General features: G+C 37.9%; 4 protein-coding genes and 1 non-coding gene across 6 annotated transcripts; 1 reads left to right on the top strand and 4 right to left on the bottom strand.

Annotated features, from left to right (window-relative positions):
• The first annotated feature begins 2,564 nt into the window (after window positions 1–2,564).
• Window positions 2,565–7,425, top strand: LOC125186197 (kinesin-like protein KIN-13B). 2 transcript variants are annotated; one of them, XM_089059412.1, is made up of 13 exons: window positions 2,565–2,698; window positions 2,805–2,966; window positions 3,086–3,289; window positions 3,760–3,954; window positions 4,191–4,292; window positions 4,785–4,862; window positions 4,969–5,050; window positions 5,286–5,445; window positions 5,530–5,832; window positions 6,018–6,236; window positions 6,317–6,665; window positions 6,740–6,805; window positions 6,892–7,425. In XM_089059412.1, the coding sequence occupies exons 2-13, from the start codon at window positions 2,805–2,807 to the stop codon at window positions 7,066–7,068; spliced, it is 2,097 nt and encodes a 698-aa protein (XP_088915538.1). In that variant the 5' UTR covers window positions 2,565–2,698; the 3' UTR covers window positions 7,069–7,425. The 2 variants fall into 2 exon arrangements, with proteins under 2 accessions (XP_088915538.1, XP_047938500.1); XM_048082543.2 differs by lacking the exons at window positions 2,565–2,698; window positions 2,805–2,966; window positions 3,086–3,289 and adding an exon at window positions 3,395–3,632.
• Window positions 7,426–9,456: 2,031 nt separating this feature from the next.
• On the bottom strand, window positions 9,457–10,320 carry EMB3123 (PPR containing protein). The gene has a single exon (XM_048085884.2). It carries the CDS (start codon window positions 10,235–10,237, stop codon window positions 9,557–9,559), a length of 681 nt encoding a protein of 226 aa, XP_047941841.1. The 5' UTR covers window positions 10,238–10,320; the 3' UTR covers window positions 9,457–9,556.
• Window positions 10,321–10,398: 78 nt separating this feature from the next.
• TRNAS-CGA (transfer RNA serine (anticodon CGA)) lies at window positions 10,399–10,480 on the bottom strand. The gene has a single exon. It is a non-coding gene; the product is annotated as a tRNA-Ser (tRNA).
• Window positions 10,481–11,449: 969 nt separating this feature from the next.
• On the bottom strand, window positions 11,450–13,960 carry LOC125188823 (uncharacterized). Its single transcript, XM_048085883.2, has 4 exons — window positions 13,565–13,960; window positions 12,411–12,855; window positions 12,203–12,318; window positions 11,450–12,112 (listed from the first exon to the last, which is right to left on the bottom strand). The coding sequence occupies exons 1-4, from the start codon at window positions 13,890–13,892 to the stop codon at window positions 11,691–11,693; spliced, it is 1,311 nt and encodes a 436-aa protein (XP_047941840.1). The 5' UTR covers window positions 13,893–13,960; the 3' UTR covers window positions 11,450–11,690.
• Window positions 13,961–16,232: 2,272 nt separating this feature from the next.
• On the bottom strand, window positions 16,233–17,767 carry LOC125186810 (protein JINGUBANG-like). The gene has a single exon (XM_048083262.2). It carries the CDS (start codon window positions 17,668–17,670, stop codon window positions 16,348–16,350), a length of 1,323 nt encoding a protein of 440 aa, XP_047939219.1. The 5' UTR covers window positions 17,671–17,767; the 3' UTR covers window positions 16,233–16,347.
• Window positions 17,768–19,351: the final 1,584 nt, after the last annotated feature.

The following is a 19,351-nucleotide window of genomic DNA, read 5'->3' as shown; positions in this document are numbered from 1 at the left end:
CTTTGGATTTGTTGGGCATCTGATCGTCTTCACAAAGGCAGGCCACCTAGGGTATATCACATCCGCCAAATAGTAGCTCATATCGTGTTGGTTGTCGTTGGCGACGAAACTGATGGCAGGACCAACGCCCATGCACTGCTCATTAAAAAGAGGCGACAACTAGAGAACATTGATGTCGTTGTTCGACCTGGCTACCCCAAAATACGCATGCCAAATCCACAGCTGGTAGTCAGCTACGGCTTCGAGGATCATCATGAGATTCTTGCCTTTGAAGCCGGTCGTGTACATCCCTTTCCAGGCGGTGGGACAGTTCTGTCATTCCCTATGCTTGCAATCTATGCTGCCTAACATCCAGGGAAACCCGTGCAACGACCCGTACATATCCATTAGATCCTCACAGTCTTGGGGGGTAGGCTTCCAATGATACCTCTCTCCGAATATGTGAATGACGCCCTTACAAAAATGCCGCAGACAATCGTTGGTAGTCGCCTCGCCGATGTGGAGGTACTCGACGAACATGTCAGCCGCACCTCTGTAGGCCAACCTGATTGCGGCAGTGCACTTCTGTATAGGTGTGTGACCGGGTCTACCACTCGCATCCTCCCTGAACCTGAAATACTTGTATCGATGCTCTAAAGCATTCACGATACTAATAAATAGATCTCGGTGCATCCTAAAACGCCACTGTAAAAAGTTCTCCCCAAACCGCAGCCTCAGCGAATTAGTCGTCAAACAACCGTTGGTAGGCAACGACTTGGTCCCGGGGTAGTACAACTCGATGATGGATGGGGCGAGGTACCGCCGGCTGCTGCTGCTGCAAGTGCTCTTGTATCAAGCAATTTATCTCTGCGGACGTATAGACCCGCAACTCTTCGTTAATTCGCCGCCTAGCATCAGCATCCCCACCACTACCACCCGCACCACTTGCCATTTTTGGATTCACTGATCAAATGAAGAATGTGGAGAGAAAGAAGAGAAACTCTTTAATACAAGTGGTGCAAATGAAATGAACTGCAACGACCCGTATATATAGAGTTTTGAAAACAAATAAATAAATAAAAATCAGAAAATGCTCTCTTCCGTCCGCTCGTCCTTTGCCCGACCACAATAGCGGACGAGCGGACGGACGTCGCATGACGACCACAGAAAACCACAGAAAATATATTTGTTTAAAGGGCATTTCGGGAAGAAAATTGAATCAGATATCAAAAATGTGATTTATAGGTACCAAAAACGATATAAAATAAAAATCAGGTACCACGTGCGAAAGTGAAAGATCAGGTACCATTTATGTAGTTCACTCTTTTAGAAATTAGTAAAGTAAGAGAGAATACGAGAAAAGTGTGTAAAGTAAGATAGATGTGGAGAAAAAGTGGGTAAAGTATGAGAAAGATGAGAAAAAGTATAAAAGAGAAACTTTCAATTTTTAGAAATAAAATTATTTTTTGTGAACATCCCAAAATGATAAAAATCAGACTATTTTTTATGGACTGAGAGAGTATTATTCTTGGATTTATGCATCTGTTGAAGTATATTACATGCTAAAATACATAGTACTAAGTAACAAAGTGAAATATAGATGAACCTGATCTAGTCTAGCATTAGTAGAAGCAATTCCAGTTTGTCATATTTTTTTTTTAAGTCTATACGATAATACGACTATCTACTTTTTACGTAACATTGATCCTCGACGAAAGATGGAAGTTCAGATAACCTTGATTTTTCATCTCTAGTCACACCATGACTCTTGGAAAACTTGTTACAAATATTCTAAATAAATCATGTAGTCATGAAGAACATTAAAATTTTAGAAATATTAGAATATTGTAGTATTTGATTAAATTAGATATAGACTATATTTAACTCAATGTTTATTATGTTAATGCCCCATAAAATTGTTATAAGAATTAATGAATTTATAAAATATATGAGAATAAATTTTTTATTTAACTTGTTAACATTCTTGAAGTTGTAAAAGCGAACCATGAAAAATTCATTTTCAATATTTTATAGTATTTCCGATGAACTCATTAACAATATATGTGAAGTAGTATAATTATTCAGTTGTCATTATCTTTGCCTAGATAATAAAGCAAATAGTACTATAGTAGGGAGTAGAGTAATTATGAAATTTAAGAGTTTTATCACATATTGCACTCATATTTATCAGAGATTAATTATGTATTAATTGAGTTGTTATAACACTCGTTCAGTCGGTTGTATCAAGGTTTGATCATTTATTTAGAAAATTACAGTATATTATATAAAATGAAAACACAAATTAAGCAATGGATAGCGAGACGCTAAACGACATAGCCCCACCATGTGAAACGACAATGTTAGCCTAAACAAATTCAAAAATTAGTAGGCCCATCCACCGTCGCACACCGTCAACCAATCACATGCTTCGCATGTGTGCGTTGCCTTCACACGTGCCACTTCAAAATTCAAATTCCCACTCACCATTTCCGCTAACACTAATAAACTAAGTATTCAATATAATAATCACTTAATCGCTTTTTAAACATTTAAATTAAACATTTAAATTTGAAAAAAAACAGAGAGGAAAAACTCAGTCCTCACCGTCTTCTCTTCAACTCTTCAATCTTTTTCGCAGTTTTAAAGCTCTAATAAACGCAGTTGCTACAATTGGAGTTTCTCTCTCTAGAAAAATTCCTCTCCTTGTGTTGGATTGGAGGTATTTTTGGTAGTATTTGAACAAAGGCGATTGCTTTGAGAGATTGAGTGAGAGCGCTGTTGGATTTCTATCTTCTTATTTTTTTAACCGTTGTTGGTGAGAGAAGATGAATGCGGTGGGAAGGCAGAGATCCGGCGCCGCGGCGGCGGCGCACCATCAGCGCCAGTACTCCGACCAATTCATGGAAGCTTCATCGAATGGCCGATGGTTGCAATCAGCTGGCCTGCAGCATTTACAGTCATCGAATAATGCGGCTCCTCCAGTTCAGGTAAATTTTCTGCTTTTTTTATTTTTTTGGTGGATTTGAACCTTTTCAGATCTGATTCCATGAGCTGGAACCGATAAATTTGATTTCCTTTTTATTTTGTTTGTTTGTTTTGAAATTAGGACTTTGGATATTACAATGGAGGCGGTCAGGGTTCTAGAATGTACGGGAGTTTGCAGACGCAGAGGATGTACAGTGGAGGCGATTTGTTTGCGGAGCCGTTGACGCCGCCGGTGCATTCACGGCGGAAGAATGGCGATGATCCAAATGAGAGTAGCCCGGGGCTGTTAGATCTGCATTCGTTCGATACTGAGCTACTTCCGGAGGTAGATTTCTTGTTTATGAACTGGAGCAGTCATTTTCGTTGATCAGTATATATCGTGGGTGTTGGTTTTATTGGATGTAGTTGTAGTTTATGTGGCAGGAAATTAACTCCATTGTGCATTGTGGATAAAGTAGTAGCTTTAGACATTGTCTTATTCAATGGTTTTGATGGAAATAGATGTTGTTGCCAGACAAGACAAGTCCACCGTGTGGCTTTGCAGCAATATACAATTGAACCCTGTGTATTCTGTGCATTTGATGCTACATTGATGCTATATGGATTTTACACCTGATTTGTTAATATGCATTTGATAAATAGATTTAAGGCAGAATGTTTCATATTAGGTGTCCTGAATTTCATTATACTCCATCAGTGTTTTATTTAAGATAGCAAGTTACATTGTCTAAGATTTCCTAACTCTTTTTTTTTGTATTCTTTTCCCTTTTGGCTATTTTTGATTGTTGAGAATAGATGCCAGTTCCCTCTCTGTATGATGCTCCTCCAATAAATAATTTATCAAGAGGAAGAAGTTTTGATGATTCGGACCCATACTTGGGGATGAATAAACAGACTGGCAAAACACGTGGCTTACCTGATACTAATGTTCTAAAAAGCATCACTGCGGACAATGTGAAGGCTAGCAATGTTGCAAAGATTAAAGTAGTGGTATGTATTTTATTCTTTTCAAGTAGCTGTTCTACTCTAAACATTTCAGCTGGACGAAAACACGCATGACTTTTCTGTAATTTGTATTCTTACTTCATATGACTAATCATTTCGCAGTTTCATAATTTCTTTGGCATGCACTTTCTTACCCAACATTTCTCTTGCAGTAAGCAGATATGTAAAACTTCAACACTGTTGTTTCTTTGTATGATTGACAAACATTTTATTTATACCAGGTAAGGAAAAGACCACTAAATAAAAGGGAACTGGCAAAGAATGACGAAGATATCATAGAAACCTCTTCAAACTGTCTTGTTGTCCATGAGACAAAACTCAAGGTGTGTAGAACTTGTTATGAATTCTGTTGCTCTCTATTCGATTGATAGAATTGTTACCAACATTTAGTACTTTGTGCTATGCGTCCCTCTGTCCATGATTATTGCTTCCTTAAAATTAAGTCATGTTTTGCTCTCCTATAAAATCGTTTCCTAGTAAATTCACATCTTTTCTTCAAGGGTGTACTCTTGAAGCTACCTTCAAAAATTGAAAAAGTATCTCTGCTTCTTGATTTTTTATGATACGTCACTTCCCTAGTAGACCTGAGAAGTAACATTTGCAATGTAATGAACTTGGCTTGGAAAGTTTAAAGCTTATAAGAGCAAATTTTCTTGTTGTTATGGTTGTAACTGTGTCTCAAGTTTTCCTTTCTTACTCTGTGGGAAAATCGTTTTTAAGATGCCTCTTTCTCCAATCAAATGTTAATTAAAAATGGGAATGCCTATTCATCCAAATACCCATTTTTCATGTATATGAATCTTAATGTGCTACAGGTTGACCTGACAGAGTATCAGGAGAAACATGAATTTGTTTTTGATGCTGTACTAAATGAAGAAGTGTCAAATGATGAGGTAATTATATCCCATGATATGAATCTATATTAACCTGAAATGGATCTGGTACTCTAATCTTGATGTCTGCTTAATTCTGGTTCACTCTTTTTTTTCATTTCTCTAGGTATATCGTGAAACCGTAGAACCTATCATACCCATAATTTTCCAACGTACAAAAGCAACTTGCTTCGCTTATGGCCAAACAGGTAATAACATACTATCCTGTAATCTGGTGGAACTGCATGTTGTATAATTCATCTTGTTGTCTGACTAGTTTAATTCTTCTATGTAGAGTATCAATCCTGAAATGATTTTACTATCTGAACTCAACTTTTCTGATGTTTCAACCATACCCCAAAAAGAAAACTCTTGAAACCCTTTTCGATTTCTTTGATGTCAACACTAGTTCATCAATTTCATCAATCTCTAACAATTCATCAGGAAGTGGCAAAACATATACCATGAAACCACTGCCCCTCAGAGCAGTGAGAGATATCTTGAGGCTCATTCATCACACCTACAGGAACCAAGGGTTTCAATTGTTTTTCAGCTTCTTTGAGATATATGGAGGAAAACTCTTTGATCTGCTCAGTGATAGAAAGTAAGCTTTTTCTCTGGGTTCCTTAGTTGGCTTTCACCCATTAGTAGTAGCATGCCAACAAATTTTTAATTTCTGTACTTGTAGGAAACTTTGTATGAGAGAGGATGGGAAGCAGCAAGTTTGTATTGTGGGTTTGCAAGAGTATCGAGTAGTGGATGTGGAGACAGTTAAGGAGCTCATTGAGAGAGGAAATGCGACTAGAAGTACTGGAACCACAGGTGCAAATGAGGAATCATCTCGGTCACATGCGATTCTTCAACTTTCTGTTAAGAGGTCTGTGGATGGAAGTGAATCTAAACCTGCACGACTTGTTGGTAAACTCTCCTTCATAGACCTTGCTGGAAGTGAACGTGGGGCAGATACAACAGACAATGACAAGCAAACAAGGTACATGGCTTAGGATCACAACATAAATTTCTTACTAGTGCTTTCATACAACTATATTATGCATGGGGCATTCTCACACTTGGTAATGCAAATCATTGCTCGTTGGCTTTCACCTGTTGTTTGAGAGATGAAAATATGATGATCACAAGAATTTGTCGCCCTTATCCAATTTCCGGATTATGCAGAATGGAAGGGGCTGAGATCAACAAAAGTTTGCTTGCACTGAAGGAATGTATCAGAGCACTTGACAATGACCAAGGGCACATTCCGTTTAGAGGCAGTAAATTAACCGAAGTTTTACGAGATTCCTTCGTCGGGAATTCTCGCACTGTTATGATATCATGTATTTCACCAAACTCCGGATCTTGTGAGCATACCCTGAACACTTTAAGATACGCTGATAGGTATGTCTATGTTGTAATGAGTAATTATTCTTTCAGCAAACACTTATTTTTAAGTCTTGAGCAATATGTTTCTGTTGTAGGGTAAAGAGCCTTTCAAGAGGCAACACCAAAAAAGATGTGATGTCCTCGACCACAAACCTGAAAGAGTCAATTGCACAACCTTTGTCGTCAGTCCTTCCACCTGCTACGACTTTTGAGGATGATACAGGTGATTCGTGGCCCGAACAAACTGATAGGGAAGACTATGATGACGATTTCTATGAGCAAGAAAAACCATCTTGGAAGAAAAACTCGAGAGTTGAACTGCACAGCCTCCCGATTCCTGAAGACAAAATGAAGAGAGACAATATCCAATCCAAGTGGAAGGAACCTCCTAAATCAGAAATAAAATATTCAAATTCAGATGATGATTTGACTGCTTTATTGAAGGTAAGAGAATATCAGGAGTACCTTATTTGATGATATAAATAAGGCATTAATCAATTTGTGCCGTCCATGTTTAGGAAGAGGAAGATCTTGTCCATGCTCACAGAAAACAGGTGGAGGAGACTATGGAGATTGTTAGAGAGGTTTATAAATTTTTCTTTCAATGTCGGGGTTTTCTCCCTCCTCAAGCACGTGAATTTTGTTAATCTCTTCTATTTGCTCTTTGTAGGAGATGAATCTGTTGGTCGAGGCTGATCAACCTGGAAACCGGCTAGATGATTACATCTCAAGATTGAACTCAATCCTATCTCAGAAGGCTGCTGGCATCCTCCAATTACAAAACCGCTTGGCTCATTTCCAGAAACGCTTGAAGGAGCACAACATCCTTGTTTCTTCTGGCTACTAGACTCGAAGGTATGTCATGATACTCAACATAGTGAGCGGTGCTTCTGCTTGCTTGGGAAATCGATACTCTGCTGCAGTCACTCATGTAGTTCGATTATGCATCAGAAATTCACCTCCTAAGATTAGTTGTCTTGTGTCAAAACTCCCGCATGGCGTTGGTCTTGTAATGTTTTACAAGCCCTTTGAGCCTTCTGCCCGATTGGGGGCAGAGATCTGCCCCGTTTATATACATTCTACAATCATTGATTTGCTCAACAGGCTGCATTGTAAAGATTTATGTAACTCACAATTTGATAATGTCTCCTCGACGGAAAAAAGAGCCGGTTTTATGTTGAAGGCTTTCAGCATGTATACTCTACCCAATTTTTTCACTTTCCTTTTGTTTTCAAATTTATATTATACTCCCTCCGTTCCAAGGTAGATATCACACTTGGGAGATACACGAGATTTTAGGAGATGTTATTTTGTGTGTTAAGCGATGAGAGAAAATATAATTTTATAATTGATGTGAGAGGGAATTTTTTCTAAAAGAAGAAATGTGACATCTTTTGTGTGATAAACTAAAAAGGAAAGTGTGATATCTACCTTGGGACGGAGGGAGTGCAATTTTCAACTTTGCTTATATAGTAAAATCTGAACTTTTCAGCTTTGCTTCTCCTAGTTCTTACAGTAGTAGATGGATTATCGACTTATCGTATCCCATTTGTACAAACTAATTTATGGAGTATTAAAAAGCATGACTAGATGAGTAGCTATTAATCCTATAGTATAAAAGGCCATGAGTTTAATGATCTATTTCTCCATTTATCTTGGATTAAATCTCCTATTTTGATTCGTATTGAGATTTATGAAATGAAAAGAAAACATAGACTAAAAGATTTAATCAATAGGATTCATGAAATGGAAAGAAAATATAGATTCAGAAATTTAGTGAATTATTAATTCTAATTTTTTATATTAATTTTTTAACAAAAGATAAGTGAAATGTGAGATTGATCGCTTAAATTAAATGGTACTGCAGTATTAATAAAAACAAGACCAAAGTATTTTATAATTGTAGATTATTGCTACAGCATACAAGTAGTACTTAGAGCACTTGTGCAGTATCAAACTAATAAAAAAAACTAAAAAGCACCTCATTAATGGCATATAAAATAGAGTGAACTACAAAATTGATCTCTGCATATGACAAGTCGAACGTTAGAGGTATCCATGTTTTAAAAAATGCATTGTAAGCCTCTACGTATGAGTATAATATCTTTCCAGACCATTTTTCACTATTTTGAGTCTTTTATACCCTTTTACCCTCACCTTTAACCTAAATATAATTCTAAGGTTGTTTTAGTGTTTTTTATTTTTATTACTATGTACTATGTTTATTTTATATTACAATATTATCTTCATTTAATCTATAAATATTATAAATTTAATTATATTGATAAGTTAAAATACTTACCAATAGTTATCCTAAGAATAATTTATGTTTTTATTTTAGTTAAACTAAACAGAAGATGGATTGTCGAAATATTAGGATTTTTTTTTGATATTTTAGTTAAACATCTTCTATTTAATTTTAATATTAACCTAATTGAGAAATTAGGATTTATTTTAGATTAACTAAAATATTCTACTTCTTTTTAATAGTTATCATAAGAATGATTTATGTTTTTATTTTAGTTTGATAAGTATTTTAATTTACCAATTTAATAAATTTAAAATATTTGTGGATTAAATGAAAATAATATTTTAATATAAAATAAACATAGTACCCCCTCCGTCCCAAAGAAGATGACCCCTTTCTTGGGCGGCACGGGATTTTATGCAACTTTATTTTGTGTGTTAAGTGGAGAGAGTAAAGTAAGAGAGAGGGAATAAAGTAGAGATAAATGGATTTCCATTTTAAGTAATGGGTCATCTTGATTGGGACAAACCAAAAAGGAAAGTGAGTCATCTTTAATAAAAATGAGAAAGACTAAAACATCATTGGAATTATATTTAGGTTAAAAGTGAGGGGAAAAGGATATAAAAGACTTAAAATAGTGAAAAAGAGTCTGAAATGATATTATAACCATGCATAGATGCTTACAATGTATTTTTTAAAACATGGCACTTCTAGCGTTTGACTTGTTATACTTAGAGGCCAATTTTATAGTTTACTCTATAAAATACCCATATGATGTGATAAGAGAGAGTAAAATAAGAAAGAGAAAAAAGTTACCATATATAGAAATGACTCAACTATGAAGAAATTTTTCGAAATGGAAAAATGACTTAACTATGAAGAAACGGAGGGAGTATTGTTTTTCCGACAAAAATTACGCTTATTTTCAAATATCTTCATTAATTTTTAAATCAGTTATTCTTTTGTAGGGTTCACACGTTTCACCGATAGCCTTCAAAAGTTTCTTTTATTTATGTAAAGAAATGGATGAAGAAAATCGGGAAACATACTATTTCTATTTGGATGAAAAGAAGTGTAGAAAAGACATTCATGATTTGACAAAAATGCCCTTATACAACCTGGCTAATTCAGAATCAACCTCATCGGCCAATTTTGCCTCCCCAAATCTCCTCAGCCCTTTGCTCAAAACCCTCCCCAAATACTCATCCACCTCCCACGTGGACCCCATCCCACTCCTCTTCATCATCTCGTAAATCCTGACCGTCGATTCCTTCCTCTCCGCGCCTATCAATGCCTTCACCATCCTCAGCAGCCCCCTGCTCGCGCCGCGCACCGCCGCCGCCTCCTCCTCCATCCGATCCACCAGCGCGTCGATCTCCGCCGTCATCCCCTTCCGCGCCAGCGCCACCACCATCTCGGAGTACGCGTTGAGGTCGGCGCCGTACTCGGACTGGATGACGGAGAACACCACGGCGGCGATGGCGCACTGGTCCTGGCGGAGCAGCTCCTTCAGCGCGGCGGTGAGGTCGGATTTGATGAGGCGGCGGAGCGCCTGCGTGGGGAGGCTCTCCGGATCGGATCGGTACGCGCGCTTTAGGGCTTGGATTGCTTGGATGGCTTCGGTGCTGAGGATTCGACCTTTCAGAAGCGGGCCGCGGTTGTCACGCGGACCGCAGCGCACGGTGGCGACGCGGCGGATGGTGGCGGCGCCGGCGGGGGAGGATGAGGCGGAGAAGAGAGCGAGGTTTGAGTTTGCGTAGGCGGCCATTTGGTGGAGGATTTGGTCGCTTGTGAATCGGATAAAAACTTGAGTAGGATAAGAGGCTTAGATTCAAATGACGGAATTGTCCCTCTGCATAACACGAATTCACAAATGATTTCAAATCTTAAAATTAAAACGATACAAAAGAAAAATTGTAAAATGAAAATCGTCGACAGCAGGATTCGAACCTGCGCAGGCAAAGCCCAACAGATTTCGAGTCTGTCTCCTTAACCACTCGGACATATCGACTGCTGATGTTTTAGCCATGATTATAAAAATATGGTTATTATGAACAAGAGTGAAAACGTAATTTATTTACTAATTCGGAACCATCTGAACCTTTTTCTCTTCCTCAAGTTTTTTTTCTTTAAATTCATTTATCTCGAGGTGTAGTAGTGTAGTTATTGAAGGCACACCATCTTCTTAGTCAGATTCTTCATCTACAGTTTGATTTTTTCTAACTACTCAACTATATCTTATGGAGCTTCAGAATATAATCCAATAGCTATATCTCTATCCCAAACAAGTGATAGTAGTGATCAAAGTAAGGAAACGACTTGTTTCTCATGAAATTGCAATCTAGTATGAACATATACAATTACAGAATTTTGTGATAATACCATACTTCCTTTGTTGCATTATTGTTGAGTTGTATTAATTTTTGAACCGTCTTATTAGTGCTGAGTCATTTCCATTTCGGATAAATCCAAAAGTTTAATCTATGGTACTTTACAGTTTCAGATTTTATTATCTCATTATTCATCTACTTTATTCTCGTTCCATTTTACTTACTAAATATATTTTTTAATTTCCATGTTAAAAGAAACGCTCAATACTATTGCAAGGTGGGAGTACATTAATAGCGAACATATATAGATTTTTTACCTGCATCTAATCTCCCACATATCTGCACTTGCATTGACACACTTTCTTTCATCATCCCATCCAACACCACTTGATTCTCCATTCGTATAGCATGATATTGTTTATTCGATAATTTACAACGGCATTATGGCCTGACAACTTTTCTTGCAAAATTCTCCATTGAGAGATCCATTAGTGCACACTTCATAAGTTTTGTTGATGGAAAACGTGAAGCTAACTTGTCAATGAAGATAATCAAGGGATTCGGACGAATTATGGAGAAAATTGCAAATCGAAAGTGAATTGAGAAAGAGAACACAACGCCATAAATAAATAGAATATGATGCGAATAAATAAAACAAATCAAGCAAAAATGCGATTTCTAGAGGATCAAATAAATACTACGGCACTGAAATTCTATAACAAATATATTGTGGAAGGTATTCATAGCCTGAAAACTAATCTGTTACAAACAACAAAAATGAAAAAGTTCTCAGAGAGACGGATCGGGCAAATATTGACAAACTCAGGTTATAAGCCGCGTAGGCATTAAGACAAACAAATTAAGATATAAGCGCGGTATAACTAGCAAGGATTATGTTTCCAGTTCAGATACCTGAACATACACCATTTGAGTGTACCCGTTGAACACAGAGGGCTCGAATCGTGTTAAGCCCAGCCGTTGAAACAAGGCAAATCGACCATCTTTGACAATAGGGCTAGGCGCCCGTGCGGGTTCATACCTTGTCTGATGAGTAAGAGAAGGGCCAGCAACTGGGGGCACCTCCCAGTAGACATCCAACACTGACTCCACAAATCTGCTATTCTGGAAATGCTCATCGTAGGTGATTGCCTTGTTGCTGTGGTTAAAGTCGTCGCGCATGTAGCCTCTCACGCCCCACCATGCTTCTCCCGGTCCACACAACTCGTCCGTATCAACTGCTTTCTCCCAGAATTTCCTCCTTCTATACCTTATCCTGGCTTCATCGCTATCTCTGAAGCAGCTATGCCCACCACCTGAATGAAACAAGACAACTCCATGTTCATGCGTGCACCAGAAAAAATGAATGTAATACTGCCAAGAAATTTATGACAAAAACGAAGTACCTCTAATGTACGGTTGATCACATATTTGCCTTAAGGAATAATGATCTCCAGTTCCAGTATCATAATTGTCCTCGAAAACTAGATGTTTGAATCCAGCTTTCACTGCTTGCTTTAATCTAGTAAAGTCAAGATAGGAATTTATAAATCAGAACATGACATAGGATTCATGAACATTGTGTGTTACTCAGTTTGATTAACCTATACTTACCTTTTAAGTTCATTTTGATGGTCATCAAAGAACACAAGGACACGGGTAGGATCTTGAATCCCATGCTTCCCCAACACTCGTTCCCAGTCCATACTCCCAAAGTCGACAAAGTCTTTCCCAGCAAAGTAAGTGCAGTTTCCATCAACATAAGCAGGCCCCTTCTTCAGGTACTTCTCTGGATGACGAGGTGTAATAGATAAAATAGGTGTATCAGGCATGGCTTGCCTCAAAACCCATGTCGAATGCCCCTTAAAGGCGCCACTCTCAATCATCAAATCTGGTTTCAGCCATCTTGTGATAAACCAAAGTCCAAAACTGTGATCAAAACCCATGCCATACATGTTGTTCTTGATGGGCCGGGTCTCGTAGATTGGCACAAATTCCTCAAGCCCAAGGAGCAAATCCTTTGGTGTCCATTCCACAGTTTTTCCATGTTTTGATCTGCCTTTTGACAAGGATAACAATTATATGCATATACAACTTACTGAAACATCATGTTTCTTCCAGAATATTAAATTCAAGAATCAATACGGTAAACATGAATACAAGATTATCGCCCTGGAGAATGACAAAATTACGAAAGCATCATATCTTAGCAATTTCCAAATACATCATCTCAACTTCTCATAAAAGAAGACTCAATGTGTTGATTATCAAGCGGACAATCAACTAGGCAACATTGAAACTTAATTGCATCACTGCCTTATAATCTCATCTGAAGCAATTAGCTGCACCAACAATATAAGTATATCTACAATTAAATAATGGAAAGCTACTAAATCCGCTTTTCAACAAACAAAAGCAAACCAGCGATTAACTATGATATCAAAAATTCAATTCAATTTCAGTTTTTTTGTCCTAATTCATCAACATTGTATATCACTGCAACTTCATTCCGAATCTCAGTTAAACACAGATCGACATCACCGTGAAAGAAAGCTTTCAGCTAACCTAAGCCAGAACTCCCTAGCATTACGCCAAATAATAAGAAAATCAACAGTAATAACCATTAACAAAACCTAATTCTTACGATTCTTAACAAGATATGCACTTAACCTTTCGAAGTAATAATAAATTGACATTTACATAAAAAATCAGACCTCAATTGTCACCGAATCCCTAAACCTAATGATCCATAGAATATGAAAACTTACACCAAGGAACGCCGAGCGCTCCGAAATCCGATTCGACTGCATCGACCGGGAAGAAGAGGCGCGAGATGCCGGAGGAGGAGGACGCTGGCACGAAATCGAGGGAGCGGGAAACTAGAGAATAGATAATGACGACTACGAAAGCCGAGACGAGAATAGGCCAGAGGTAGCCCGTTCGAGTCAAGTAATTTGTGATCCGAATTGCGATGGACATGTGTTTACGGGTCTTGGACTCATCGGCGAATTCTTCGCCTCCGGTGCCGTTCTCGGAGGCGTGAGGCGGACGGCGAGTGGAGACCGTTCCTTCGAGCAGATTGTGCGCTGTCTTCATTTTCACGCTCAGTGCGTGCGCTACTGTGTGGGAAAGCGACGAGCTTCAAACTAAATGAGTGGATCCATCTGCTTTAAGTTTTCCACATATGATATTTTTGCCCCCAAACTACATGCTAATTAAAGATTCACCTCTTATTAACCATAAAATTACAGAAGGGGTCGTAAGTACTATTTGTATTTGATAATAGGTTCATTAAAATAAATTAGATATTGTCAGCTAAATAACAATAATTATGAAAAATACAGTTCATCAATTTACGATGCTACCCTCGTACACACCCCTCTTTAACTAGTCATAATTGAACGCAAATAAATGATTTAGGGGCTAATTTACTATCCAAATAAGCAGGTACCAATTTATTAATTGTCTGATAATTATTAATAAGTACTCCACTATATATAACTGTAACCATGTTAATTATTAAAACATTGTTGAAATTATGGATTCGGAAGCAAAAAATGTAGGTAACACATTCAATTTTCCTTCAATATATCATTGTATTTAAAATGAATTATATAGTCGAATAGATATAGGATGATACGGTGTTGGATGTAAATGATATAGTATTTGAGAGAAAATGATATAACAAACGTAAAAAATGATAAAGTTTAAACTAGTGAATGATATTGTATAGGCCAAAAAATGAAATTGCATTTGTACTGTAATGATATTGCTAAACAAAGTAAATTTTATAATATGGACGAGAGAATGATATAGTTTTTGTATGGATTGTGATACTGAATAAGAATTCATATTTAAAAATACCGAAAAAATGATAGGACCAAACAAATGGAAAATGATACGTACAGTTTAAACAGTTTAAAGATTATTGGATGGGCTGGACAATTATACTGCATCTGCCTTTAATGCTAAACAAAGAAATTTATATCATCTGAGAATGATGTTGTTTTGGGAGTTCTTATGAATTATGATATTGAATAAGAATTGATATTCAAAAATACAGATGGCCAAAAGAGAAAATGATAGTATTACTAAAATGAAACCATTATATAGTGTACGCTCGATAATGACACAAAACCATATTCTACAGTTTCAAATGTCATTACTACAATCAGCTAACTCATTACTAAACCAAGATTGAAGAGGCTAGCAGGATTACTGCCTAAGGTCCATTACATGCATATATGTGAATAACAAACCAATTTCAAAATTCATCAATCACATAAACCTGAAGAAAAGCTGAAACCACTGCAAAAAAAGAAGAAGTAATCAATTGATTTTCATACAAGCTATACAATATTTGGAACTTGGAAGGCAGTAAATAAGAAGAGGTTATCAATCCGGCTTGTCTCACAAGAAGAAGGCACCCCCGAATGCACTAGCTAGCTCGCGTAACGGGCTTGGGATTCAGAATCTCGGTCTCCTGCACTGTCCCCTTTCCAGAGGCGGATAATAGAAAAGCACAGTAATCTGAGGCAAACGAGAATGGCGATGACGATGAGGGCCGATAATACGTACGACTTGGGAGAATGGGGCCGGCAGCCAAACAGGATTCCAAGGCATACCATTATAAATTATGAAATGAAAGAAATGGAGAAGGATAAATTAATCCTCATAATTTATGAGTTTGAGGAAAACTATGGAATATTTCTTTCACCTGGTTTTTGGTGGTCACCCAATGTGTGAAGTATGGTATAGTTGTGTGTTTTTTTTTTCCAAAGAGTGGAAAAGACAATGGAAAAAGGCAAAAGGGTGCATCACTTCTTTGGCTGTTTTACTTTACTTCCATGTTGCTTGTTTTATTGTAATAACTTGTTCTATCTCATATGTTAAAATAATTAAGGTTGTGGTTGATCAAGGTGGATCGTCGATTGTGTAATACTACTACCTTTTGTTACATACTACAAATTGAACCTGATATTGCATTTAATAAATGGGATTGATTCCAGAATCATGATGCACATTCTTGCATATCATAAGGAATCTTCTTTAATTGGGAGAAAGATTTATTCTATTCTTTCTAAATGATGTGTTTGAATATCCTATACAGATGCAAAGCAACTCTGATGTTTTTAATATCTGAATTTTCATATGCAAGACAATCACCTGTTTCTTTTTCTTACAAGAAAAGGAAGTGTCTTCTATTATTGTACTTGCATGATAAAAGACGATACACAATTAATTGCAACAAAAATTCAAATAGAAAGGGAATCTCTGCAAATTATCATTGTAAGATACTAGTGGTGATCAATTAGTCTCAGGCTATTTGGCAAGCGTTTCTGTTTTATACAAAATGTTTCATCCTTTTTCATTAGCTCCAATTGTTGTGATAAGCACAACACTCTTAGCAATTAGCGATATTGAAGGGGAAACATATGTACAGCAATCTATAAACATAACATAACTGATAAATTTATTGACTCATTCTTCTCTACTACAACATGAGTGACAAAATCAAAATGAGAAAGATGGATTTAAAGGAGATGATGATCTAGTAATCAGTGGCTTGAATCTTCCTCTCAACCCACGAAGGCGACAAAACAGGGCTAATCCTGCAGGCATTCTCCCCATCCTCCCCTTTCTCCCATGGATAAACCTTCACTCTCCACACCTTCATCGTCTGATCCAAACTAGCACTGTAAACCAGCAGCCCCTTCACAGTCTCATCACTCTCCATCGCGGCCGCCAAACACCTCACCGGGCCATGATGGCCATCGATCACCGCCACGCAAGAATGGAACGAATTCCCCTCCTCCCTCTTCCATATCCTTATCGTCGCATCCTCTGAGCCGCTAAGGATCAAATCCCCCACCGCCACCAAACACAGCACCGAGAAATGGTGGCCCTGCAAGAACCCCGCGTGGTTGTACCGCCCCGAGATCCTCTCCTTCTCCCAGAAGTTTATCAGCCCGTCCGACGACCCTGAGTAGAGGAAGCAGTCGTCGCCACACCTGCTCAGCGCAAGCGCGTTGACAGGCGACTGCTGGAACTTGAGAGTCATGGTGAGGATGTGTGGAGTCTCTTTCGAGACGCTCCTCCATATTTTGACAGTCCCGTCTGAGGAGCAGGTGAACACGCAGCCGTCGTCCTCGTTGACGACCACTGCGTTCACCTGCCCCTCGTGGGCGGAGAGGGATTCCACGCAGCGTCTCTCGGGGACGCTCCACACCTTGACGGTGTGGTCGTGGGAGCCCGTGTAGAGGATTTTGTCCGCGGCGTTGTAGGCGAGGCAGGAGATGGTGTTTTTATGGTGGTGCTTGCGGCTGGTGTGGTAGGAGAAGAGGGAGGGGCGGCGAGGGATGGTGGCGAGCTTCTTGGGGCGGAAGTGGTGCATGAGGGAGAGGTCCCAGAGGCGGATGCGGTGGTCGGAGTGGGTGGAGAAGAGGAGGGTGCCGGAGGCGAGGAGGGAGCGGACTTGGCCGGTTGAGGCTTTTAAGCAAACAGTTTGTGTGCAGTCGGGTTGCTTCCAGGCGTGGATGCGGGAGCTGGAGGAGCCGGTGAAGATGAAGTCGTTGGAGAGGGTGATGGAGAAGATGTCGCCCTGGCTGCGGTGGAGGGAGGCGAGGCAGTGGTAGAGGAGGGGAGGGGAGGGGGAGGAGGGGAGAGGGGAGCGGGTCCAGGGGGTTTCGGGGCTCATTTTCCAGAGGGGGAGAGAGGCGGCGGAGGCGCACGAGGTGCGGGCGGAGGAGAGGTGGGAATCGGGGAATTCGGCATTGTTGGCGCCGCCGCCGAAGGAGAATCTTCGTGGGAGGTTTATGTTTTTCCTCTCTTCGTCGACGAACTGCCATACATTCTCGTCGGAGTAGAGCTCCATCCAAGATTATGAAACATGCATTTGTGTTTTCTTGTTCTCTTTTCAGATCATGGATACCTTTACTTCAGTTGCTAATCTAGCGTGGATATAAGTTTTCTTTTCCTATCATTTGTCCTATTATAAACAAGTGCTCCCTCCGTCTCTAATAATTCGTCACCATTTGACCGGGCATGAGTTTTAAGAAATGCAATAGAAAGTGAGTTAAAAAAGTTGATGGCACGTGGATCCTAGTTTTATACATTAGTTTTATAATAAAATGTGAGTGTAAGTTAGTGGAATGTAGGGTCTACTACCAAAACTAGTAAAAGTGAAAGGTAACAAATTTTTAGGGACGAACGAAAATGGAAATAGGTGACAAATTTTCAGGGACGGAGAAAGTATATTTTTAAAATTATATATAGAAAACAAATTAGTGGCTTAAGATGGGATGAATGGATGAAGTACTATTATTATTCATAATTCCATTTTTAAATAAATACTAGTGTAGGGATGTACTAGTATAACAACTAGTTTTAAAGTTACAACGTATATCCAATCTGGTGCTGCCATGTGGCACAAAAAATGCAATATTGCAAACACTAAAATGCAATATATATTTGTAGAAGCTATAAATGAATTTCGGCAGATTGCATTTTGTATTGTTGAGTTTTGCATTTTAGATATTGACTGTTTAATTTGCATTTTAGATATTGACTGTTTAATTTGTATTTTATATATAGACGGATTGCATTTATATATGTGAAAATGCAAAAATTAACAATATAAAATGCAATTTATGTGAAAATGCAAAACTCAACACTATAAAATGCAATTTACCTACAACTAAAATGTAATCTGCGGAAATGCATATACAACTAGGTTGCACTTTTGTATTTAAAATATTGCATGTTTTGTGCCACATGGCAGCAACAGATTGGATGTACGTTGGGACTCTAAATAAGGGGGCACTCTAGTGCTCCCCTACTAGTATATCCATATACATGAATAATCTTTATGGAATATAAAATTGGTAATGTAAGGAAGATAGAGAAAAAAATATGATTTTAATATTGTTAATGAAAAATGGGATATACCTTACTAATAAAAAAATTTATCATAAATTGAGAGAGACTAATTTTGGTGGACGATTGAAAAAAAATAAAACAAGACTATTTCTCATGGATTGAGGTAGTATTGTATTTTCATAAAAATTTACTCCCTCTGTCGTAACTAAGTTGAAACATAACTTTTGGGCACATAGATTAAGAAATTGTGTTGAAAAATATGAGAGATGAATAAAATAAGAAAGGTAAAGAGAGAGTAAAATAGATAGCGGAATAAAGTAAAAGTAACTTAATGTTTGTTTTTTTTTATAAAAGGAAATGACTCAACTTAGTTGAGACATCCCAAAGAGAAATACGACTCAACTTAGTTGAGACGGAGAGAGTATTTATTTTTATTAAGAGGGAATATTTTTTTTTGGTCCACTAATATTTAAAAATTTCTTCTATGATCCATTAACTTCAACGTAGTATCATTTTAGCTATTTTTTTACTATTTCGAACTTTTTTGAATGAAAATATCCTCAAGCCCATTAAAGACATTTTAGTCTATTTATTCTCTCTTCTTTATCAATGTATTTAATTTATCTCTCTTGTTTTTCAAAATTGATACTAAGTTCGCGAAAAAAAAAATCTCTCTT

Source organism: Salvia hispanica, chromosome 5, assembly GCF_029641045.1.
Source record: "Salvia hispanica isolate PSC_SH4W2 chromosome 5, Shi_PSC_v1, whole genome shotgun sequence".
Taxonomy (NCBI): Eukaryota; Viridiplantae; Streptophyta; class Magnoliopsida; order Lamiales; family Lamiaceae; genus Salvia; species Salvia hispanica.
The sequence above is the reverse complement of the archived record's forward strand: the minus strand, read 5'-3'. Positions and strand labels throughout refer to the sequence as shown.